Below are 26,616 nucleotides of genomic sequence, written 5' to 3' on the forward strand. Positions count from 1 at the left end.
GGACAACCCAGCATAATGGCTAAGGAACATCTCTTTTAGTCAACTTAACTAATAAATTGACTAAGAAGTTAATAGAACTTCATTGCTATCAACCATTGTTCAGTTGACAAGGAAGCTTAGTGAAGGTGGCCCTGGAAGTTTGTGAAATGATCAAGCTAGAACTGAGAAGCCATGGTCAGCGGTGGCTGGAGCGAAGGTAATGATAGCAAATATTCATTTTTAGTCAGCATAATTGATCTCATTTTCCTAAAAAAATGCTTGAGCATGGAGGTAAAGGTCTCTCCTTGTAATCCTTGATTCTGTTTACCTCCAGGATCCAAGGAAGGAAGCAGGCGGCAGGAATGTGGGGGTGGGGAGGTGAGGGGGGAAGCGTTTATGAGAGAGAAATAGAACAGTAGAACAGGGTGGGAGCATGGACAGCGCCTTCATGGCAAGGGCTGCCAAAAGTGCCATCAGTTTCAAGTTTACCCTTTTGGATGCTCTGTAGTCCAAAAATAATTTGAACTCATCTAGCTATCAAAGTAAGTATTAGAAATTTATTTTGGGAGATAGACTTAACTTGCTTTCTCCTATGTGGGCCTGTGAGTCGTTGCTAATTTTGAAACACGGTGTTAGTCCCCAGGGTCATATTCCTTAAATTAGTTTTTCTTTTACCTCAGTGAGTTAAATTTATTTTTAATAAGTGTAGGTTTTAGAAGAGATGTGGTAGACTCACTGCGTGAAAAATCTTTCATTATGCAGCTAGTGGATATTCAGTGAACTACGAAAGCCTTAACTGTAGATAACATTTAAAGTTTTTTTTATAACAACCAAGAAATTGTGTTCTTTTCTTTCAGCCTGCTATCAGTTATCAACACTAGGCAGTCCTGAATTTAAACAACAAAGATACACTTTAATGTTAGTTGTGTTTTATTGTTAAGTTTGATCGGGGCCTCACTCTGTCTTTCAGTCTGTAGATCGGAAAGCGTGGTCATGCTTCTGAGTAAAATCATCACATGCCTAAGACATTTTTACTGCTAGAAAAAGAGGAGAGAAGTAGCTTAGAAGCCATACTGTTAAGAATTCTAGGGCATTTTTAAAGCTATCCAAAGAGAAAATATATTTGAAACCAGAACTTCCTTAGAAAATCTTAGGAAAATGGTTGTTATTTATAAAATATAGCTAATCTTTTGGTATAGCTACTCTCCTTTTGTAGTTTTTAAGAGGTAACATGGCCCATTACCGTAGCATAACCATATCTAACCATAAAACTATAAAGAATATACAAAAAATACCTTCTGTCCTAAGGGATAGAAATTCTTTTTTACCTACTCATTTTAGATTCTCTGGCTACAGTCCCATAAAGCAAGCTGATAAAGAGACTTACCAGAGAGAAGCAATAAAGTGGATTCAAGTGCACGGCATTAACACATGGCCATACAGGCATGAGCTCAAAGGAATGGTCAGAGCTTGTGTTTACGCAGCATCTTAACAAAGAATTTTTTGGAAAAAAAATGTTTAGAATAGTAACTTGACAAGAGGAAGGCTTTGGGACTGAGAGGAGCTACAAATAAAAGAAGCAGACATCTGGGAGAGTACACTGACAGGGGAGAAGGGTCAGGCTCAGCAAGGCCTGCCCTGTGGACACTTGTTCCTGTGGCGCAGCTCTGGACCGACAGAGTCTAGAGTTATCTCTGGTGATTAACTCCTGCCCTTTCCCTGCAGGAGAGCGGGCATTCTCTTACAGATCTGTCTTACGTCTAGGCACACGGGGGAGGATGAAGGACTCATCTGTTTCCCCTGCAGATTCTCAGTTGCTTTCAGCTTGAACGAATCCTTGGGGTTTGCAAGTTGTGCTGTGTCTCCAGACCAAGAACTGTGTTCTCTGTGCTCTAGTGATTCTTGTGACCAGGAGTAGAAGTGCAGTAAGAAAGGTCAAAGGTGGAGGGGCCGGAGAGTACAGCAGGTGGGACGCTTGCTCTGCATGCAGCTGACCAGGGCTCCATCCCTGGCATCGTATGTGGTCCCCTCAGCCCACCAAGACTGACCCCTGAGCACAGAGCCAGGAGTAAGCCCTGAGCACTACTAGGTGTGACTCTCAGCCCCCACCCCCCCTCCAAGAAAGAAAAGGTAAAGGATGTGTAAAAGTAAACATTACACTATTAACCTCTGACCCCACCATTGTAAATGTTTACTTTTATAAACATTATCTGTTTTATACATATAAAAGTGTATGTACTTTTTCCCTTTAAATAATTTGTTAAATATAGAAAAATAGTGGTAGAAATGTATTTTATTTGCAGTATTTGACAGACCCCTGTAACCTGGCAATTCATGTCCCCTTGCGTACTAACAGTTTCTCTTAAATCATTTTGGACTGTACCTTCCCTCTTTATTTCCAATTCCCCCCACCCCCACCCCGCACTTTCTCAAGCTCTAGCTACCCACATCCAGAACTGCTGGGCTTACTTTCTTTATGTTTTTATCCTCTCCATATTCCATATTTCTGTCACATGTTTCTGTCACTTTCTGGGAGATTTATTTTCAGCTTTCTTTTCTCTTGCATGTTTCACATCAATGCTGAAATTCCAAAAGCTTTCTTTTTCAAGTTTTCAGATATCCCTCGGAGAATGTTAATAGTTGTTTTTCCTAACATTATAATTCCCCCCACTTTATCTGTTTAAAATCTTTTTTGTTGATTATGCTTTTATCTTTGACTTTCATAATAATTATAAAGCATCTTCAACTGCCTGTTGATTATTATGAACTTATTATTTGCAGGGGGGGGTTGGATTTGACCCACACCTGGCAGTGCTCAGAGCTTACTCCTGACTCTATCTATACTCAGGGATGACTCCTGGTGGGGGTTGGGGGACTGTATGGGGTGCTGGGGATTGCGTCCAGGCCAGCTACATGCAAGGCAAGCTCCATACCCACTGTACTATCACTCCAGCCCAGCCCGTTCCTACTTTAAAGGGAGCACTAACAACACAGCCTGAGCGAAGTGTGTGTCTGTGGATTTCTGTGCAAATATCTTAGTGCCGTTTTCTTTTAAACTGTCTGGAGTCTCCAGGGCAAACAAAGTTATCTGCTCATCCACCTGGAAGCTTTCCTCCTCTCTCCCAATATACTGTGTCTGAAGGGCTAGGGGATGTCTGACATCTAGCATGATCAATCTCCTGTTTTCCATACAGTGTCCCTACTGGCAGTTGCTGGCGACCCTTAATACAATGATTTTCCATTTCTCTTTCCCAGAATAAATTTTCCACTCTCCTGTATGATGAAGAGATGGTTTGTCTGTGTAAGTAAGAATCCAGAGATATCTTCTTAAATTGTATTGCAGCATTCCTTCTGTTTTTTTTCGCTACATCTTCACCCCATTTCTGCACTAATTCCTCATCTTTCTGTGGTTTCTATTACAAAATTTAGATTGCTTCTTCTCTTTCCTCTTTGATGGCTTATGCTCCATTTCTTTGGCGCTGCTCAGTTGCTACTAGTCCATTGGCTTCTCATCTTCCTGATCTAGTCCCATTGCTATCTCCATTTATGAGTGTTTTAAATGGCAATGGAAACTACTTCATATCTTCAGTCAGACATGTTTTTAAGTTCTTATTCAACTTTTGATTTCTTAGACTCAGTTTTCTATTCCTTTGCTTCCCCAACCTCTTCAAAAGAATGTATGGATGCTGATGACTTGTTTAGAAGTAGGATCCACAGTAAGTCCTCTCTCTCTCTCTCTCTCTCTCTCTCTCTCTCTCTCTCTCTCTCTCTCTCTCTCTCTCTCTCTCTCGTGGAATTTAAGAGGCTCAGGGCTCCTACCAGCAATTCTCAGCCATCTGAGCCTTCAGTTTGACGCAAGAACCTGAGGGTGTGATACTGCTTGGGCCCTGCCGTGCAAAGGATCATTGGGACCACCCCAGCAATGCTGGTGGCCTCCAGGACCACACTCAGTGATATTCAGGAGATCGAGCCCCAGGCAGTTAACCACTCACCCCACCATTGTAAGTCTGATATATCAAGTGATCAGATTTTATATTAGAAAGACCATTGACAGTAGACTGGAGGTAGGCTTCAGTTGAGCCGCATTGGAAGCAGAAACTAAAGCATTTGTAAGTGGGAATAAGAAACAGGAAGCAGATTTCGAGACTTTTCAAACTAGAGTCTCCAGGAGTTACCAATTAGATACAGCACACAGGTGAGTGAGTGAAGTCACAAAGTGGCAGTCCCATGAGCCAGATTCAATTGCATGTTTGTTTTTCCACTAAGCAGGTTAAATTTGAATGTGGTTCTGGCTTGCCTTGTCCAGTTTGCCACAGTCCTCACTCTTCCTGATTCTTTCACCCAACTAGACTTTACCTGCCTCGTCTCAGAAGGCAGGGCCTTCTCATCAGAAGGTGAGAGGCGGCTGGGACAACTTTCCTACACAGACTTTGTTATTGTATCTGCTTAGCCAGTGGGTGTGAAGAGACACCGAGAGGAGAGGAGGAGTAGGAATGAGGGAGCAAGATGACCTCATTCCTCTTCTCTGTTGCCGGCATTCTGCCTCCATCCGCAGCCTCTAAACTCCATCTGAGCTCAGTCTCTTGCCTGGCCACTCTTACATTTTCTGTAGGAAAGGGGAACAGACAAAGGATCTGGACTAAAGTAATTCTACTACATATCGTATGAGGATTGTGTGCTATTCCTTGCTTTACATTTGCAGACGGGTATGCGGGTGCATATTTTGTACTTCTTAGTTGAAAGATGAACAGTATTGGATAATAGGAATTGAGGTCAACTGGCTTTTATCGTTATTGGGAACTGGAAGTAGATTGGGCCACACCAGGCTGTGCTTAGGGCTTACTCATGGCTCTGCATTCAGGAATTATTCCTGGTGGTGCTCGGGGACCATATGTGATGCTGTTCTACAGCCCAGGGCAGCTGCTTGCAAGTCAGGCACCCTACTTGCCATACTCTTGCTCTGTCCCCTCCATGTGTGATTTCTTATTTTTTTTTAATTTTTCCACGTGTGCTTTCTAACTCTTATTAATTCTCTACGGTAATACAAATTGTGCTTTGACTATACTGATGTATGAACAGAGACTGTCTAAGTGAGCCATACTGCGTGTATGCTTTAGAACAGCAGTTTTCAACGCCCACCCCCCACCTCGATATTCCACAGGAGGGGGTCCAGGTAAAAAAATTGCCTAAGAAAAGAAACCACAGCACAGGACAAGAGAGCCACCACATAGAATGGGGGCCACAGGAAAGAAGGGGGCCATGGTCAGAAAAAAAAAAGATTGAGAAAGAACTTTAGAATATGCCGTTGAAGTTCCTTTAAAACAGAATAATAAAGCACGGCTCATCTGTTTCTCAAGCCATTGATATTTTTCACATCCCTGGTTTACTTTTATGACGCATGCCATCATTTTTATTCCAGCTGAACAAGCAATAAAGGAGAAGGGCTTAGCTTACATTTGAAAAAAGAATGAGAAGGAAAGCAGTGGAGTGTGTGTAATGGAAATAAGTCAGTGTTGGTCTTTCAGGCCTCTTGGGCCAGATGAGATCACCGTGATACACACTGGCTTGACAGGAGAATCAAAGTAATTTGGAAACATTGATTATGTCCTAATGTTCTTGAGTGCTGTTAGAGTCCATCTGTGTCCAAGAACTACAGAATAAGTAGATGCATATTAAAATAGCACTGTTGGTTTCACACTTAGAAAGGCAGTTAATAAGCTGGGCAGGAATAGATCATATTCAGAGTTTCAGCATTTGGGTTCTATGAAGAATGAAACCGGAAGAGAAGAACTATAGTGATTATTTGTCATTAGAGCTATGCAAAGAGTTCCTTATTGTGATGACAAGACGAAGCTTTTGAATGATCTTTTACTTTTGGCAGTATACTGTGTAATGGATAGATATTGAAGAAAATATAGATGATAGACTATTGTAATTCTGATGTTTTGTTGTTTTTCCCTTTGGAATGATGGAAAATATCTGAGGCCAGAATTTCTTTATACACATAGGCTCAGATTTCAGCTTTATCTTTGTTGGTGGTTTGGCTCATATCCTGGGACTGTGATGTTTGGAGATTTTTGAAGGATTTAGGGACTTAATTATACACAAGGGCAAAAAAATCTAATTATTTATTGAAATCTGCAAGTCCATCTCATACTTAATGCTGATGTTGAAAGCATCTGTTTTTAATTTTACAGTGTAGCCTGTATATTTAATTCAGGGAATATGCTTGAAAAAAATTAACCCCTTTCTGTGTATAAGTAATTTGTATTTATTAGAGTAATTACACTATACTGAAAAAAATTAAGCAAAAACATTCTTATTATTCCAACATAACAGATTGATAAGTTTATCACTTTTTAGGCTGCCCCTCCCTCCCTCACTATTTTGTAAATACACGTGTAGCACAAGTGTATTTACAAAAATGTATCTATTCTCTTCCATAACTTGCTTGACTAATCTATAAATATAGAATTATAAATTTATATGACATAATTCATATATAATTATGTGTATTAGTTATTAATAAGTACTCTGGTGTAATACTCTAATATAATGATGTATTTAATCATTTGTCATGTAGAACCTTTAGGAGGCTTATGAGTTTTGCTATAATTGTTATAATTTTGAGAGGAGTCAGCTTGGACTTGGGGCCCCATCCAGCAGTGCTGGGACTCTCTCTCTGCCTGCACTCTTGGTGGGTACTCCTCTAGTTGCTCATGGAACTGAGTGTGTCTGGGGATGAGCCCTGGACTGTCTGCATGCACAGTATGTTCTTGGCCTGTTGAGTTATCAAACCAGCCTTGCTGTAGTTATATTTTAGTGTTCTGGTTACTAAATGTTTATGTCCAGTCAAAGAATGGCTCAGTGAAGGCTTAGGAAATGGGAAATGAGAATTTGACAGTCCCGTGATGGTAGGATTTTCCTTGACATTCGTGGGACAGATTTTTATATCAGACCACCAGCAAAAAGCAGAATCATGAGAAGTAGTATATATTGAACATAACCAGTTTCATTCCTGTCATCCTTTTGTTTGTTTGTTATTGTCTCTTTGTTTTGGGGCCACACCCAACAATGCTCGGGAATTATTCCTGGCCCTGTGCTCAGGAATTATTTGTGGTGGAGCTCAGGAGATCATACGGAATGCTGGGAATCAAACCCAGGTTGGTTGTGTGCAAGGCAAACTCCCTCCCTGTTGTACTATGTTCAGCCCCTCATCTTGGCTCATTTTGTCAACCACAGTGAATCTTTCTTGCTAGAACATTGAGAGTTGCCTACATTAGAATAGGTCATAGCGAACAATGAAATAGTGTATAGAAAGGGAAGCTTAAAGTTAGGAAAGTTAGAGGAGAATATATTCAGAGACTTGGAAATCTGTCAGCATCGTTAAAATAAACAAGACAACTTTCCTCCCTCCCCTGTCCCCAGTGAGACCCTGAGTCGCCAAATGGCCTTTCTGGCTCCTGATCAGACTGCTTAACGGCCATGATCCCAGAGACTCAGAAGCAAATCTCAGAACCCAGTGGTTTTTGGCAGAAATCCCTCCAGATTAAATTATTAAAATTCCAGAATTCCAAAATTCCAAGACATCATATGCTGTTAACTACCAGCTATAGAATCCAAATTGTCTAATGTTGTTTTCTCGGCAGATCTGAGTGTTGGGGGAAAATCTCAAATAATAATGGTGGGTTTGGTGTCAAAATATTGATTTTAATCAAAGTAGAGAGAGATGTGGAAACCATCTGCCACACAGGTAGGGGGAGGGTGTGGGATTGGGGGTATACTGGGGTTTTTGGTGGTGCAAAATGTGCACTGTTGAAGGGATAGGTATTTCCTCATTGTATGACCGAGACTTAAACCCGGAAGCTTTGTAACTACTCTCATGGTGATTCAATAAGTTTATAAAATAAATAAATAAACAAGATGAGTTATGTTTATGCTCAGTTGGCAATGCTTGGTGGAAACAGTAACTTTTGTAGGAAACCAAAAGTTGCCATCATATGAGCCATTCATTACTCTCAGCCTGAAGTCTTACAGTTAGGTGGATTGTAAGACACTCTCGCAAACTCTTCTCTTTTTAGTATCTGAGCAAAATACACTCAGTTCAAGGAGTCATTCTGTAAGAGTGATGACTTAATTCACAAAACAGTCTGTCTACGGAATTGCGAACATTGCAAGTAGTAACAATTTAAACTGAAGAACAGTTTCAAGACTAAGGCATTAGAAGTAATGTTATAAAATTTCCTCAACTGTAGAACAAAATTAATTTGTTCATTTACTATTTACTATTACTGCTACTAGTTACCAAAACTATTAGTCATTTTTTCTCAAATAGGTATAATTTTATGAATTTGTTCCATTTAACTCTACATTTTGTTAGGATAAAATATAGCTTATTTAATTGGTTTGGAGAAAAGCATTTAGGAGCTATCCAGATAGAGTTAGAGAAGAATTAAACACCAACCTTGTGAGTATTCTATGACCTATGTTGCCCAAAAGGTTCCATTAACTTATTGCTGACTTTAATGGAAAATTTTAGTAGATGTAAAGGCCTTTATCTGGACTTGAAATGCTTACAAAAAGTAGTTTGTCTGTTTCACAATGTCAATTCTTGATTTAACAAAATTCCTCTAGGCAGTTTCTTGTTATAGTCTGAGCTAAATATTACTTGCTCACCAAATTTTAATCTTGCTTTTAGTTGATTACATAAGCTAGTAGAATAAAATTACATATGTATCATGTTAATTTTGGTTTTATTTATAGATATTTAATTCATGAGGTAGAATTTTCAGTTTACTTAAGAGGCTAATTAAATACCAACTACTTCCTCTTTCATTTGCAGTTATCAGCAATAAATACATCTAGAGTTTCACTGACATGATAGCTATATTTTTTCAATCCCAGTCCTGTCTTCCCTTAAAAAAAAAACAAACATAAATTCAATTCACTTCTTAATTCTATAAGTATTGAGTACTGTTACAAAAAGTGATAGAGTGATACTACAGTGGGTAGGGAGTTTGCCTTGCCTGTGGTTGACCTGGATTGGATCCCCAGCATCCAGAAGTAATTCCTGAGTTCAGAGCCAGCCAGGTGTGGCCCCAAAACCCAAATAAATAAGTGAAAAGCTATTAATGTTTAGACTCTGTGTGCTCTTTTTCCTGAAATAAACCCAATAGGACTCTAAAATTTTTTTTTTCCAAGAATTTCTTTAACTCCCTTTCACGTATTCAAGTCTGTGAGACATTTGAATATTTGCAGTGAAGAGCTCTGGAAAGCTCTTTTAAGCCCCACTTGGTGTGATGCATTAGATTTTAAAGAAATCACTGTCTCACTGTCCAGTGTAACCAAAAATTACAGAAGAATGAGAATTCCATCTCTCAAGTGTTGTGGTGTTTTGAGGTCAAGACTATGTATAAATTGTATTCCTTTTTCACTTAATAGTTTTTAGAAGTAATCGAATGATTTAAGCTATCAGTATTACTTCACTCACCCCTAGTAGTGGATTCAGGGTGACTTTCCAGATGGTAGGGGGAGAATATTTTCTGAGTCCAGCCTGATGTTCAGTCTGCTCAGTCTAGAGGTGGAAACAGTCTCCTATCCCCCTTTGCAGAAGCTTCGTAATACATTCTCGCTTGAGCATATGCATCCCGGGGAGAGTAACCTTCGCTCTCCTCCATGGCTCTACTCTGAATATTCCCCCCCTTTGAGCAGTTGCCCCTGAAGTCCTCAGTAGCTGCCCAACAGTTACCTCCATAGAGACGAGCTGCTTCTCTCCTGCAGGATTTCATCATCTGCTGCAGGAACACAGTAGTATGACTTGATTTGCAAGCTCAAGGCCTGCTTCAGAGATAAAGGTTTATTTTCTCATGAAATTTTGAGGCGGCTCTTATTCATGTGTTCAGAATGACTTGGGCTCTAAAAAATGCCATTCGGAAGCAGCAGCTTCAGTAAATATTTATGCAAAGTCACAATAGGCCCAGTTGGGCACCAAGAAAGGAAATAGGCACATTGCAAAAAAGAATAAGACATATTTCCTGGAGTAATTAATAGCTTTTATTCCTTTTGCATGATTGGGTCCTCATTACTTGCGGTTGTCTAAAGTAGGTGAAGTGGTTAATTCTGTTTTTTGGGTGTTTTTTTTTTCCCCCAGAGGAAGTTGAGGCTTCGGAAGGTTAAAGGAATTTGCCAAAGGAAGTAACTGCTTGGATCTTAACTGCAAGCTCCTCAACTCCTACAGCTTTTTTTTAATACCTCACCATAAACACAAGATAATTAAATTATGTCACAGTTATATCAACAAGGTAGGAATTGAGGGCTGCGTAATTATGAAGAAGTAGTTTGAAAGGTTTTTCAGAGGGACCTTCTCCTGAGATCTAAGGGAGGAATCTGAACTTGTTGAAGAGTAGTTGATGACAGAGGTCGGGAAGGCACACAGGACTGCCTTTGGGGAAAAGGATTTTATTTTCCTAGTCAGTCAAAGCAAGACATTGTTATCTTGTTTTTTTTAATAAGATAACAGGCTTCTCGTTTCATTTCTCTTGCTGTCGTTCAGCAGTGTTAGCTTTGGAAACTACCTGATGGACTTGATTGTTCAGGATACGTTTCCTTTGGGCAGAGGCCCATGTGCACTGGGCATCAGAGAGAGAAGGGGAGGACAAAGTGGGAACCCTCTAGTGTCTCCTGCCATTTTACGTTTTATTCTATTTTAAAGACTGTTATATCTCTAAGAGATCAACAATTTCCTCGTGAGAGAGAAGTGTAGTAGTGCCTTGGTCTTTGTGGTTCTGAAGGGGTTTTTCCGTATGCAGACTGTTTGCTTTGGGGAAGGGGGCAAACGATGACCTTACCTAAAAAGCCCATGTTCGTTTCCTTGGGTCTGAACATTCCACAGAAAACTTTGCTTTAGCATACTCACGGCCGCAATGTTCTTGGCGCTGCTCCCCCTTCTTCTGAGGTCTACAGGCAGGGAAGCCTGAGTCTCATGCCACGAGTCCCCTTTTCCCACAGCACCTTTTGCAGGACTCCTCTTTGGCATGTGTCTTGTCATTCTGGGCAGGACCAGTGATAACAAGCTCTTCTGTAGTGGGCTTTTGGTTTGTTTTCATTTTTGATATTGGGGAGGTCACACCTGGCTTTGTCTGGAACTTACTCTTGGCTCTGTATACAGGGATCACTTCTGGCAGGCTTGGGGTACCCTGTGGGGTCGGCCACATGCAAGGCAAACAACCTACCCTCTACTTTTGCTCTGGATCCTCTTGTAGTGGTTTGGAGCTTTTTGTTTGTTTGTTTGTTTTGAGGGGGGTTGTTTGTTTTTCAAAGGTGGTACCGGAGGCAGGGCACACCTCGCAATGTTCAAGACTAACTCTTGGCTCTACACTCAGGAGTTACTCCTGGTATGGCTTGGGGGACTATACCAAGATGCCAGGGATTGAACCAGGTGGGCTGCCTTACCCACTGTACTATCACTCCAGTCCCCTCTGTAGAGGGTTGTAAGTGACCAGAGATTCACTTCAGTGTCATAATTCTCTGGAAAATTTCCACCTTAGTCTCTTTCGTCATCCAAATTATTGGTTTCGGGGACCACATTCCATAGTGCTCTATTGTGTTTACTCCAGCTCAGTGCTTTGGGATACTCTGGGCAATACTCAGGGGACAATGTAGTGTTGGAGATTGAATCTGTGCCCCCCACATGCAAAAAAGACAAAATACATGCACATTCGTCTGTTGAGCTCTCTAATTGTTCCACGGTAGTGCTCAGTAGCAGAGGCATGTGTGGTAGCTGTATTCTTATTGAACCGTTTATGTGTTTCTGATCCTAAGGACATTTCCTGAGATAGTGAGCAGATAGATGCTGATTCCTTTCTGAGACCTGGGCTGTGAGATGTGGATGCTTAAGATTGCAGCCCATCCCCAGTCACTCACAGTCTCTTGGGATTTGACAGAGACTTTTAACCCAGAATTGTGATAGGAAAGACATGTGTCCTATAGATGCTCCAGAAGAGAGACTTCTCAGTTCATTGCAAAGCCTGGAATGTCTCTTAAGTTTTTATTGCAGTTTGATTAGTTGTGACTTGAATTGGGAAACTGGGGAGTGAAGTGAACTTCTGCCTACCTCCATTCCAGAATCAGACTTTGGGGTTCAGTAGAGTCTTTGAAATCAGAAGTTAATAGTATCACATCTTATTTGTGCCAGTACGTCCACTATGTTCTACGGAGAATGCATAGTAGTTATGTGGAGGCAAAGGGCTGAGAAAGATGACAGTCTCAGAAGACATAGTAGAGAAATCCTGGTGATCCTGGTGAATTACTTCTTCCCTTTGAGGTGGTCTCTCAAGCAATGCTCAGGAAGCCTGGGAGTCCCTCTCATCACTCAGAGCCCACTGAGCCAACAGTTGAATGCAAGGCCCCAAGAATATTGTGCCAGTTACCTGGGCCTCCCCTTCTGGTGCTCAGGGACCTCCTGGACTGCACCTGGAAGTATATGGGGTACCAGACCAGTCAAAGATCATACCAGCATCATTCTCACGCAAGACAAGTGCTGCCCTATCTTCCTTATTTCTTTACTGGAGAATTTTCTGGAACTCCTAATAGGCTAATGTGTACTGTTCTCCCTAGTTAAGACTGTACTTTGTAGTTTGTCTGGGATTCTTTTTTTTGAAGCTTGGAGCATTTCATCTGATTATTATACAAAACCTAGATAAACACTGTCATCAACAATTTCTAGCTCTTAAACCTGTATACCTGTGTACATCTCCTACAATTAATATCACATTCATTAATCTTTTAAGGAAAATATAGCTATTATTTTGCACAGTGTTTTCTTATGTTGAGATGTCCTGAATAGTCTCTGTTGGATATGGTAGAAAATTTGAGAAAAGAGTACGAGCAAGGATTTGGGTGCCAGCAGGTCCCTTTTAGATGTTAGGTTATGTATATTCAACTTTTACATAGGGTTTTTTTTAAGTGTTAGCAATCCTATGAAGGAGATGGTTGATTATAACTATCTTACAGGTGAATAAATAAATTGAGGATCACCCAGTGGTAACCCACTATGGGAGATACTGAAAATCAAACAATAATCTGTCTTCTGCCAAAGGCTATGCTTTATTCTAAAACAAAGTTTTTAATTTTGAACTTTTTTTAAAGCGTATCAAATTATTGTTATAAAATTAATACATGTATGCTGCTGGTATCAAAAAATAGCAGGGGGACCCCACACTCATCTTCAAATGTAACTTCACTTGCTTGTTGATGCATTTCTTGTTATGGTTACTCATGGTAGTTGAGGCTAACTGTATGTGTATGTAGACTATCCATGTGTACATAACTATAAAATTTGAATCCTGCTTCTGAATCTCACAGATGCACAGTTTGGTTATTGCCTTGTATTTAATATTTTATACTTAAATTTTCTAATTGACATAGTAAACCAAGAGTCAGAAACTTCACTTGTATTTCTTCAATGCAAGGTGCCCTGTCCACAAGCAAGTTCCTTGATCTTTCTGGAACTCAGTTTTCTCATTTGTAAAAGAGGGAATTGAAGCAAATTTGGAACCCTTGATTCCACAAAGCCATCTGGAGGCTGGATGTAGAAGGGCCGTCAGTAGATAGCAGTGGACATCTTAGGAGATAACATAGTAAATATCAGTAAGCAGTCACTATTTTCACTCCACCTCTGTTTCAACCCAAGTAACTGGGTTTATAACTAATTTGAGATTCAAGTGTATTTGGTAAAAGGAGCTTAACATATTTTTTTTTGTGGCAGAGTATAATATTGTTGGATCAGATGATCTTGAAAGTTAATGTTTCTGTGATTATCTTGTGATATCTACTAAGTAGTTGTGTGTTACTTTAAAAAAATTTTTTCATCATCTTTTAGAAAGCAGAGCTAAGCAGATGTGGCATGCTCTTCATGTTATCTCTGGAGACCTGTCCATGTCAAGAGAATAATAGCCATACTGAGCAGTGTCCAAAGCACTGTTGAATTATTTCCTAGGAAATGCATTGTTGGAATAAATGTAAACATCTCCCTTTTAGTTTATCCTTCTTAAGTCTAATTTAATGTGCTTTTTTGTTTGTTTCGTTTTTGAGTGATTCTCAGGGGTTACTCCTGACTCTGCACTCAGGCATCACTCCTGGTGGTTTTCAGGGGACCATATGGGATGGCTGGGTATCGAACCCGAGTCTGCCACATGCAAGGCAGGTGTCTTCCTCACTGTACTATCACTCTCGCCCCAATTTAATGCTCTTCTGGTGAAGACTAGCCAGGAAATACATAGTGACCTTTAATGCATGCTTAAAAGCCATCTGTGTATGTGTGTGTGTGTGTGTGTGTGTGTGTGTGTGTGTGTGTGTGTGTGTGTGTGTTTGTATTTACCAATATCTGTTTTCCATTTTTCTTGTATGCATTTTAAGGTTTTACATTTTGAGGGGATTGTTTTGGGAGTCCCAGTGTCTTAACGTCTTCTCTTGCCTCCACAGAAAGAAGAATCCTGTTCAAAAATGAGGTGAATCCATGCTCCGGCATTCAGGAACCCTAGACAGCTTCATGAGGTGTTTAAAAACTGCCCTGACCATCTCGTCACGCAGGTCTCTGCCATGAGGCCCAACGGGACAAAGGTGCCAAGGAGGGACAGTGTCTGGCTGTGGAGGCACAGTGACTGCTGACCTGCGGGAGCAAACGGGGACTGCATGTTTCTGCCAGTACAATGAAGGAAGTGGTTTATTGGTCACCCAAGAAGGTGGCAGACTGGCTGCTGGAGAATGCCATGCCAGAATACTGTGAACCTCTGGAACATTTCACGGGCCAGGACTTGATCAGCCTCACTCGAGACGACTTTGCAAAGCCCCCCTTGTGCCGAGTCTCCTCTGACAACGGGCAGCGGCTCTTGGACATGATAGAGACCCTGAAAATGGAGCACCACATGGAAGCACACAAAAATGGCCACGCCAACGGGCACCTCAGCATCGGCACAGATGTCCCTGCCCCCGACGGCAGCTTCAGTATCAAGGTCAAACCCAACGGGATGCCAAATGGGTATAGGAAGGAGATGATAAAGATCCCCATGCCAGAACCGGAGCGCTCCCAGTACCCCATGGAGTGGGGCAAGACATTTCTGGCCTTTCTTTATGCGCTTTCCTGTTTTGTTCTCACCACAGTGATGATCTCGGTCGTCCATGAACGAGTACCTCCTAAGGAGGTGCAGCCTCCACTACCAGACACGTTTTTTGACCATTTTAACCGGGTGCAGTGGGCCTTTTCTATTTGTGAAATTAACGGCATGATCCTTGTAGCACTCTGGTTAATGCAGTGGCTGCTCTTAAAATACAAGTAAGTAAAGCGAAAGCTCAAATTTAGCAATTGATGGTCGGCGCCGTTGATGTCTAATAATATTTATTTGGAAATGGAATTCTTCAGGTCGTTGAAATCAGAATCTTCCCTTCCTCCCCTCTCCTTCCCCAGCCCTCCAGACCTCCCCTTTTCTTTCTTCCCACATACCCTTGAATTCACTTGAACCTCTGGCAGCATTGAAGAAAATGCCGTGTTACTGCTTATTTGGTAAAAGTTCCTTACACAGTGATGAATAGGATTTTTGAGATGGTTTTCTATATTTTTACTTCCCAGTAGCAGAAACCTTTAGCCACCTTCAGAGAGCACACGAACTACTGAACCACGATATGCTACTCACTCGTGGCGTTATAACCTGTCAAATAAGTCACACACAGCTGGCCTGTCCCCCATAAATGACTATCTAGCTTTTCCCATGGAGTCAGGTCTCTGGAACCGTAGCAATATGTTTTTAAAGATGTTCCACAGACAGAATTTGGAATGGCTATTCCAGAGTGGCTCAGGCTGTTGGGAAAGTGAGTTCTCGGGGAATGGCTTTGTGGAGGTAGGTGAAATGCTGAGGAAGCTGCACGGCTTTCACATAACTAGGAATGGAAGCAGGATATGGCTCTTCCATTCAAGTTTCTCAGGATTTTCAGAAAGCATCCTCTTTTGGTCTCAGGTAGATTCAAAGTGGCTTTCATTTCCCAAACTAAACTCATCACCGATGCCCTCGGGCAAGCTGTGTGCTTGGGGAGTTCCTTCTAGGCTAAGCTCCTCCCTCTCATCATGGGTGTCCTGTTTTCCTGTTACAGAATCATTCTGGCTTTCATACATGGGAGTCAGAAATTGGTTTGCTAAGGCACTGAAATTCTGTGTGCATGATCCACATAGTGGGTTGAATATTACCATAATGTGATTAAATATTAAGAAAACGCTCTTTAATTGAGAAAAAAAATGCAGACTGAAAATTTGGGCTGAGTTTATTTATCTAGCAGGATTGGTGGGTTTTTCCCCCCTGGTCTGTTTCATCAATAAATACTGTATTCTTTTTCCTTATAATTATGTACCTGCAAATGAAAAGGAGTAGCTCTGACTTGTTGCCTAGAAGGACTATCTTAGTCTTGTATAAAGGAAGTTATTTAGTTGGTTAGTGTTTATTTGAGGGTCGTTTAGCAGTCCTAGAACTTATGGCGAATTTTAAAATGGAACAATAATTTGAGCAGCCTTTGATTTGGATGAAGACTTTTTCCTATTTTCTTTACTTTTCAGAGTTTAAGCAGACAGCCATAGACTTCTGAAATGCTAAGGATTTATTAATTACATTTTTTCAGGTGCTGAAGTTCCGTTTTTTGCTTTCTATTTATTTTGGCTTTAGGGCCACACCCAGCTCAGTACTCAGGATTCATTCCAGACAGTGCTGATCGGATTGTGCAGTGCTCGAAAGCTAAGCCAGGGTTCCTGCAGGCAAAACATTATTGTTTTGTTTTTGTTCTGTTTGGAGGCCATATTTAGTGATACTCAGGGCCACTTCCTGGTGGTACTTGGGGTATCATGTGATGTCAGGGATTAAATCTGGGCCTCCTACATGATCATGCACTGCAGCCCTTTGGAGTTTTCTCCCCGCTTTGCTTTGTTTTGTTTTTGGTTTGTTTGGTTGTTTTTTTGTTTGTTTTTGGTTTTTTTTTTCTTTTTTGGGTCATACCAGTGATGCTCAGGGGTCACTCCTGGCTCTGCACTCAGAAATTACTCCTGGCAGTGCTTGGGGGACCATATGCCATATGGGATGCTGGGAATTGAACCCAAGACTGCTGTATGCAAGACAAATGCCCTAGCCCTACCCGCTGTGCTATTGCTCTAGCCCCGCCACCCCACCCCACCCACCCACCCCCGTAGTCCCCCACTTTGCTTTGCTTTTCTTAAAGGTTCATTTGAGAAAAATACCAGTATTTTTTTTCTTTTCTGAAGCGAGGTCAGCTCAAGTAGTTTCCTGAATATTTCCTTGATTTTAATTGTCCTATTTTCAGGGTTGATTTTCCCACTTTTTTTTTTCTTTTTGGGTCACACCTGGCGATGCACAGGGGTTACTTCTGGCTCTGCAATCAGGAATTACCCCTAGTGGTGCTCCTCAGGAGACCATATGGGATGCTGGGAATTGAACCTGGGTGGGCCATGTGCAAGATAAATGCCCTACCCACTGTGCTCTTACTCCAGCCCCTCCCCAATTTTTTATCAAAATTCTTACATGCAAGCAAATCATTTGCTGCCTTCAGAGCAGAATATTGTGTGAGTTCTACCATGCATGAGATCGAGTCTTTTACAGAACTGTAGCTTTCTAATAATGTCATTCTTATTCCCTGAAATGTCCTAAGCATAGGGTGAATGTCTTTAAAGTATACCACTATTTGTATTTCTCTTAGCAGGAACTTTTCCAGAAATCTGTTTCTCTTTAAGCTTTCTAGCGTTATGCATTATGGGTATGTTTTACCAGCGCTGGAGACATTTATGTATTTGAAGTGTTCAGCAGTAATACATGAGTTGGCAACATTAAGTGAATTGGTTAATGCTTTGGGCACAGTGAACCCAGAGCTAAGAGGCAGCTAGCCTGGTTTCGGGCCCTGTTCTTCTCCTAACAGGCTGGGTGATGTGAATGATACTCCTTGTCAGGATCCTTGTGTTTTTTCAGGATAAATTAATGACCTCAGTATGGTTGATTTCTGTTGTTTATTCTGTACTGCTAAGTTCCATTAGACTTTAATGTTACTGAGCGGACTACTTATGTTTGAGTATTATTAACTGTAAGACGTTTTCCCTCTACATTATATCCAACTCAGATTCTTTTAAGTTCTCTCTCTGGTTTCCACCTTGGCAGAATCAAGGACATGAAGCTGTTTGTTTTCGTAATAATCATAAGCATCCCTAGCCTTGTGTTTTTTGTTGTTGTTTTGTTTTTTTTTTAATGGGGTCGATCCCTGGTTTTCTAGGTCCCTCTACTGGAGGATACAGTTTGAAATGCCAGGCAGTGGGTATTGTATGAAGAGTCTTCTGATGCTTGTGAAGATTTAAATGTTTTGTCCAGTCAGAGAGACCCTGTGTTTTGAATTCTTTGGCTTTTGTGACAGTATTTATTCAGTATGTTGGGGAAATGGAATAATCTTTGTACAATGGACTTCTTCCTGTGTTTGTGCTGGACTCTTTTGAGTCTTGTCCCTTCTCCTCAACCTCCACCAGAAACACATTTTATATAGCTCAAAGGAGTTAAGTCTGTTTAGCTGGTAATTCCCAACTGGGCTGTTTTACTTTGATTTTAAGTGTCTTGGAGCCCTTTAAAAAATCCACCTGTTCCTTTTGCTTCTGTGATTTTTGTTTATTGGTGAAGAATCAGAAGCTGAAACTGTTAGAAGATGATATGTTGGAAAAAAGGAAATCACTGAAAATTGGGTAACATGTCTCCACAACAAAACAGTCATTCAGATGCTGAATTTGTGACATAGTGACATTTGGTTCTGTCCTTATGTTGTATATAATTGTCCTTAGCTGTTCACCATAAGTTTTAAGATTTGATGGTACTTAAAAAAGTATTTTGGGGGCTTACTTTCATTCTTAATATCTCCCCTTCATATCTGTTTATATCTATGTGCTCATACATACATACATTTATCCACGTGGGATTTCCATGACATTGTGACGTGGAAAGCAAAAAGTAATGCCTGTCCTTAAGAAACATTTTTCTTTTTAAAATTGTGAATAATGTTGTCTCCCTATTTAGAATTGGACTTTCAAGCCACTGACTAGGAAAAATTCCTGGGAAACCTCTGCATTTGTGTCAGACTTCTCTGCAAAACAGGTATCCCTTTTCAGAAAGCATGATAAAGAATATGTTAAACGTGCAGATTTGGTAAGGACTTTTCATGCATGGCTAAACCAGGGCCGACACAGTGGCACTTGTGTTGAGTCGTGTGGCTCAGGGCAGTCTCAGTACCTGAGAAAGAAGGTCAAGAACAGGAGTACAGAGTTTCCACTTCAAGGATCTACTAGCCAGCAGCAAAATCATATAACTTAGTATGGTAACCAGAGATACCTAAAACCAGAGTTACTATCTTTTTCTTTCCAATTTCTTCTCCCTTTTTTCTGAGCAGTGGCATTTCCTCGAGACCTAGAAGTCCCCAGTTCCTTTATACATATAGTCAGCGAGTTGTGTCAGTTCTAATTTCTGATCCATTACCTCTTTCCAAGGTTCTCCAATCTACTCACCCATAGTCTCCCTGGAACACTCCCGATTCCTCTCACCTTTCATCTTACTCATTGAGCACATGTCTTTTTCACTGCTTCATTCTAAGTTCTCCAAGGGGGAAAAAAATTGATCCAAATCATCATTCAGCTTTGTATCCCATTGCCTCAGACAAAGTCTGGCAAGTAGAAAGTGCTCATTTAAAATCCTTTCCTGTGTGCTAGGAGTGTTCAGAAGCCCCTGAACTCCTGATGGAGCTTATATCCTGACAAGGATAAGGGGAGCAGGAAACTGATGAATCTAATAGCAGGTAGGAATAAGGGAGTGAAGAGAAATTAAGATGTGGATAAAGTTAGAAAGTGTCAGTAAGTGTAGAGTCTCAGACTTACCTGGACCACTGCAGCCCCAGGTGGCAGAGGGAGTCATGTCCTGGGAGATGGGCAAGGTGTGACCGGTGGGTCAGCATTGTGGGCCCTGAGCAGAATCGGGGATCTGTTCCGAAGATGGTATTAAGTCAGTAGAGGAAATAATATGATCAGATTTGTTTTTTAAAAATAAGTCACTCCAGCTGCAATATAAAAAACAGGGAAGCACTACTGGGCATAGGGGGTGAGAGGTGGGTGATGGGTGCTGCCTAGGACGCCATTGATGTCATCCAGGTGTAGGGTGACTTCAACTTTAACTCACCCTACATTTGGCCAGTGACTGCATTTTGTATTGCTGTGATGAGAATTGATTAATTCTTTTCAGAAGTGATGACTTCCAGTGCATTCAGAGCTCCTTAACTTGAATAATCATAAGGATAGATTTTGTTGTAGGATTTTTCGCATACGAGGGTTTTCTGAGTCTCTGTGAGTTCCTGAACTTTTTAGTGGAATTTAATGAGGAGAGAGAAAGCTTTTACGGCTTCACTTTGAATACTGTTTTATTGCACAGCAAAGTTTGGTCACATATATTTCCAGATTTCCAGATGAGCGTTTTCTACCATGATTTCTTTTGGGTCAAATATTTGCCCAAAAGGAGTAATGTAGGTCTCTTGGGGGACAGGGTAGTGTATTTTGTCAAGACAATTAAATATCACAGGATGTATTCCTTCTTGGTTCACGCAGGTACGGAGACACTGGTAGAGCAATCATTGAGGAGTTCTTTGAAAACGAAGGAAAGGAACTAGGAAGGGAAATGGTGCTGGCAGATTCTACCTGTCATGGCAGATTCTGCAGTGACAGCACTATTGAAAGCTATTTCTGGGATCCTTGTTGATCCCACAGGAAGGAACAGGTAGAATATTCCAGCGTGGCTTGCTGGGATTACACTCTGAGAATATTGAAACGGAGTTTTAGGTGTTTCACAGCATTGTGTAGTTTCTCAAGGCCACTTTGGGAAAGACTTATTTGGATTTTGGTTCTTTCATAAATGCTCGGTCGGACCTTAGGGAGCTTATTTCTTAGAATGTCTGCCCAATAGGGAAGTTTATCGGTAGTGTTGAGTCTTCTGCGAATGGAATCTAGTTTCTGGAGAAGGTCATCCTTGCATCCTTTAGCTGATTGGCAACTGCAAAAAATGATGGTTTGTGTGTGTGTGTGTGTGTGTGTGTGTGTATGTGTGTGTCTATGTGTGTGTGTCTTATAAAACAGACTGAACTTTCTTCTTTTGACCCCATTTTAATTCAGTCATTGTTTCTTTTCACAGAAAAATTGATTGGGTCAAAGTCCTTATCTCTCTCCTCTTTTAATACCCAAGAGAATTGGTAGCCACAGTTATTTTTAACATTTTTTTCCAGTTCCTTTTCCATCTTTTAAGGTTATGATTAATTAAAGTTCTAAAAAGCTTCTGATACACATTTGCTATGAAGCCAATGTGTGAATCTCTAGATTCCTACTCAACAGTTTTATTTCCATCCTCCAGAAGTCTTTTCTTAAAATCCTTTTGCTTTATCGAAAATTGCCATTAAAGTACAGCGCATGAGGTACTCCTGCGATGTGGGGGTCTAACCCAGACCCTCACATATTCAAGGCAAGTGCCTGACTGCTAAACTGTAGTATCTCTAAAGAGACACTGCATTTTTACATTTGGTTATTTCTCAAAAGTTCTTGGAAACTCTTGCTGTGGATGCAGACATATGCAAAACAAAACTGCACAAAGATTATTTTCTGTATTTTTTTTTCCTCTCGGGGAAATATCTGTTTTTGGAAATGTTATTGCTTGGAGGAAATTATAGGTTTGGGAGTACCTGTCCCTTTATTTAAAAAGTTGGTAAGCTGCGTATTGCTCCAGTAATAAATCAAGTGTGAAATTGTGTCATCCCTACCTTTGCCCTCTTTCTCCATACATAGCTACATCTCTTTCTTGCTTACTCAATCCCTTTTCTTCTCTGCCTTTTCATCCATGTTGTCAAAAATCATTATCACCCCCCTAAAGTGGCAGATTCTAAATTAGCTATTTGACTAACAATTTTTTTTTAACATGCTTGTGTCACTTGGTCCAATCAACACTTAAAGTGAGTATTGGTGTGTTATTCTCTCTCAGTGAAGATAACAGACATTAGAGGAACACTTGGCTTGTCCAAAGTCCCACATGGACTATTTTGGGGATTGAATGCTCTTCCTTGTAAAGCCAGGCTAAAATTGTCCTGATAAAATAGGTACTTGCCCTCCAAAAATAAACTTCCTAGCAGATATAGTGGCACAGATTGATGTGCTTTGGACAGGTAGAATGAAAGTATTGTGTTCAGTATTTGATCACCAGTTCACTGTTATGTGTCCTGTTCAATCTTAGACACAGATGCACTTGCCTCGGGATGTACCTAACAACCCATGTTACTGCTCCACCTTAGTTTGTAGATAATGTACTTCTGTGCTGTAGCCTTCAAGGTATGACATGTGCCTGCATTTAAGCACAGGTCTGGGAATTCCTCTCTGCCACCAGCTCCAATAATGCTTCTTCACTGAGGACAATAGACCAGTAGTGCCCAGCCTGATCATCCTTCCCCCCTCCCTCCCTCCCTCCCTCCCTCCCTCCCTCCTTCCCTCCTTCCCTCCCTCCCTCCCTCCTCTCCCCCTTCCCTCCTTCCCTTTCTTCCTCTCCTCCTCCCTTTCTCTCCTTCTCTCCCTCTCTCCTTTTCTCTTTTTTGGTTTTTGGGCTATACCCAGTGGTGCTCTGGGGCTAATCCTCGTTCTATGCTCACAAGTGATCCCTGGTGGTACTTGGGGGTCTTTATGGAGCTGGTGATTCAAACCAGAATGAGCCAAATGCAAGTCAAGGGCACTAGCGCTGGGCTTTCTCTCTGATTCCCCCAACTTGATTTTTTCCCTCATTGATTCTACAAGTCTTCTTCCCTTTGATTTTAACCCATTGCATATGTGAACTGCACAGCCTGGTCTGAGATTCTGTTTTCTTCTCTTCCCTGGGATCTCTCCACCCCATTATCTTCACACACAGTCTTGACTTCCTCAGCTTTTGCTGGCCTCTCTTTCATCTCCTTTATGTGGGGTGTTACTTGGAGTGGGAAGAATGTTGTCAAGCAAAATGAGGGATTCAGTGCAGGGACAATAACTTCCTTTTTCTTCTCATTTTTACTGACAGGTTGTTTTGCCTATTTTCACCTTTTCCATTTTTATCAGTTTACGCCTCAAAATCCAACCATATGTTAACCTACACTCTAGTAGTTGCAGGGAAACTAGTTTTTCCTAGTATAGCTCCCTAACTTTAGTAACTTAGTTACTATAGAAATTTAGTTTTATAAGAGATTTTTTTTAACTGAAAATTAGGACAAATGGGGGAGAGAGGAGAAAAGCACAGGTACAGTAAATTACAGTTTTGTGTTTTTATTTATAACTTTAAAGAAATTAAATGATGCATCTTGCTTAGAGACAAGCTAGAAGGTAAAAAGAAAAGTGACCTATGTTACCAGAGGTAAATGATGCTAACATGTGACTCATATCCCTTTTGGTATTTTTCTGAGTGTTCATATCTGTAATTTGTATATATATATTTGGTTAGGATCATATTTACCTTCTGTTTCTTAGCATATTCAGGGACTTTTCTCTTTTCCAGTTTCTCTGCAAAATCATCAGGGTGTCTGTCTACTAATTCACAACCTGATTTACGAAGTCACCACATCTTTTGCCTACCAGCCTTTTGGTTTGGTGACTGAAACAGGCAGTAAGATATAATGTAAGATCATCTTATTTCCATAATCAGTCACCTGCTGAGTGAGTTTTCTTGTTATTAACTCCTGTAGTCCCATCGTTTCCCATCTCTGCAAAGTAGTAATGAAAAATAATGTCTTATTCCAGCATTGTTGTGTGGGCTGCACGAGATAATATGTATGAAAACCCTAAGGCTGAGTCCTTAGCAACCTCTTGCCCCCCCCAAGGTGGCCTCACTCCTCATTTCAGCATTGTAAATGGGATCTGTGTCCTTTGCCACTTTCGGGCGAACATCTTGATTTTATTTTTGATGTCTACTTCTACCTCACAGCTTGTCATTTTATTAATTTCACCACTTTGGCTGCCTCTGTTCTGCCCTAGATGTCATCAGTCTTGTCTATCTCCTGGGTTATTATTGTAGAGCCTCTTGCTTCTCTTAAGTCTCTGTAAAAGTAAGTTGGCTTTTGTCACTCTGTTGCATACAGGTTTAAGTCTAAAGCCCTCATGGCAACCAAGGAGGTCCTTCTTTTTAAAAAATTTTTAAACTTATTTATTTTTACAAAGCTGTTCCTGATTGGATTTCAGTCATACAGTTTTCCAACGCCCATCCCTCTACCAGTGAACATTTCTCAGCACCACTGTACATTCCCCAGGTTTTCTCCCATCACCCACCACCTTCTACCCCTGCCTGCCTCTATGGTAGGTGCCTTTCTTGCCTTTCTTTTCTCTCTCTCTCTCTCTCTCTCTCTCGCTCTCGCTCTCTCTCGCTCTCGCTCTCTCGCTCTCTCACTCTCGCTCTCTCGCTCTCTCACTCTCTCACTCTCGCTCTCTCTCGCTCTCTCTCGCTCTCTCTCCCTCTCTTGCTCTCATTCTCTCTCTCCTTTTGGGCACTGTGGTTTGCAATATTGATACTAAAAGGTTATCTAGAACATCCCTTATCTATTTTTAACCCTTGGCTCTTGTCCAGCATGATCATTCCCAGCTATTATTGTCATAGCGTTCTCTTCTCTATCTTACCTACCCTCAGCCCCCTCCACACACACTTGTGGTTAGTTCCAACCATTGACCACTATTCCTAACCCGTTTTCTCTGGCCATCCTGGCCATGAATATTATTCTTCTACTGTATATAGGTAGATAGATAGATAGGTTGATAGTATAAAGGAGGTCTTTCTTCTAAGATCTCCTAACCTCAGTCCGTGCACCCTGCTCTCCAACTCCCTTGAAGGCCAGCAGCATCTACAAAGGCCAGCCTCTAGAAGGCCTCGTCTTCCAGAGATGCACCTGGTCAGCCCCCTCATACTCACAGGCATGCTACTCCAGCCAGCTGAGCCCCAGACCGGAAGTCCTCTTTCTTGTTTAAACTTAGCCATCAGCACTAATATATCAGGCTCTATATTTTGCTTAAGTGCCTTGTTCATTGTATACTTTGTCCACTAGAGTATAAGCATACCACAAGGCAGCTTTTTGGCCTGTTCTGTTCATTCCCAGAGCCCAAAATAATGCCTAGCACTTATATATTTATGTGACCGAACAATAATAGCAGCACTAACATTTATTGAGTGTGGCACTAAGCTAGTTACTCCACCCAAAATTCAATAAATGTTAACCACTGTGACAATGTGTCTATTACGTTTTGGAAACCCCTTGTTAAAATGAAAGTGTGTTACTTTTTTTTTTTTTTTTTTTGCTTTTTGGGTCACACCTGGCGATGCACAGGGGTTACTCCTGGCTCTGCACTCAGGAATTACCCCTGGCGGTGCTCAGGGGACCATATGGGATGCTGGGATTTGAACCCGGGTCGGCCACGTGCAAGGCAAATGCCCTACCCGCTGTGCTATCTCTCTAGCCCCGAAAGTGTGTTACTTTTAAGTCTAGTCTATTAGGCCCAACATTTTAATTGTGCAGTTCCATGCTGAGACTACACACCTCTCTGGATGTGGTTCAAAGAGGGAGAAATTAATAAAGGAGAAAGAATGTAAAAAAGAGCTGCATGCCAAAACACATATTTGTGTTATATAAGTTGTATTATATAACTACAGATATTTATTTGTATATTGTCTCTGTGCACATGTATATGCATATATCATTTTTTGTTAACAGCCTAAAATACCAATCAAAAATGTAACTCTCTTTACACATATGTATGTTATGTATCCATTTCTGGAAGATAACTTGATTTTAATTCTCCTAACTAAAGAATATCATATTGATATTGTCTTTCATATCTTGATGAACAACTTTATTTTTATTTACCTTATGTTCCAATCTATATTTAACCTGAGTGATAATACTTTTTTTTTTTTTTTTTGCTTTTTTTGGGGGGGTCACACCCAGCGATGCTCAGGGGTTACTCCTGGATTTGCACTCAGGAATTACTCCTGGCGGTGCTTGGGGGACCATATGGGATGCCGGGGATCAAACCCGGGTCGGCCGCGTGCAAGGCAAATGCCCTACCCGCTGTGCTATCGCTCTGGCCCTGTGATAATACTTTTTAAAGGTGAACAGTTTTATAATGAATTTAATTAACCCATGCATATATTTGATGTGGGGCTTAGAAAGCAATTTGAACCCATATTTTGTTATTTTTGTTCTATTCTGGACCACACTGGCTGGCTCCCGCTTACGCCTGGCTCCGCACTCAGGGAATCCCTCCTGGTGGGTTCCAGGGACTATATGGAACTGAATCCAGGTCAGCTGCATTAAGGCAAGTGCCCTACACGCTGTACTATGTCATTCCAGCCCCAGGACCACAAGTTTGTGTTTTCTTGTTGGTTTGTTTTCAACTTGACTATTTCTGTAGTGAAAAGTGCAACTATCTTAAAATTTACAGACTGGAATCCTGCTGCGGCTCTTTCTCTTCATCCACTGACTTTGTGGCCCCAGGCTAGTACTGGAACTCTTTACATATGAAATTTTTCCCTATAAAAT

The 26,616-nt window shown here is 41.1% G+C and overlaps 1 protein-coding gene across 12 annotated transcripts in view; it reads left to right on the top strand.

Annotated features, from left to right (window-relative positions):
• The window catches only part of SGMS1 (sphingomyelin synthase 1), a 331,088-nt gene that overhangs the window by 272,334 nt on the left and 32,138 nt on the right, over positions 1–26,616 (top strand). For 9 of the 12 annotated variants that reach the window (XM_055119140.1, XM_055119143.1, XM_055119139.1 and 6 more), the window contains one exon: positions 14,461–15,310. In XM_055119140.1, the coding sequence (XP_054975115.1) occupies positions 14,688–15,310 (623 nt within the window). In that variant the 5' untranslated portion in view covers positions 14,461–14,687. Of the gene's footprint in view, positions 1–3,234; positions 3,281–3,962; positions 3,981–10,262; positions 10,281–14,460; positions 15,311–26,616 lie in introns of those variants that run through there. The other 3 variants (XM_055119141.1, XM_055119144.1, XM_004607502.2) reach the window with 3 other exon arrangements.

This window comes from Sorex araneus, chromosome 11, assembly GCF_027595985.1.
Source record: "Sorex araneus isolate mSorAra2 chromosome 11, mSorAra2.pri, whole genome shotgun sequence".
NCBI classification, from domain to species: domain Eukaryota; kingdom Metazoa; phylum Chordata; class Mammalia; order Eulipotyphla; family Soricidae; genus Sorex; species Sorex araneus.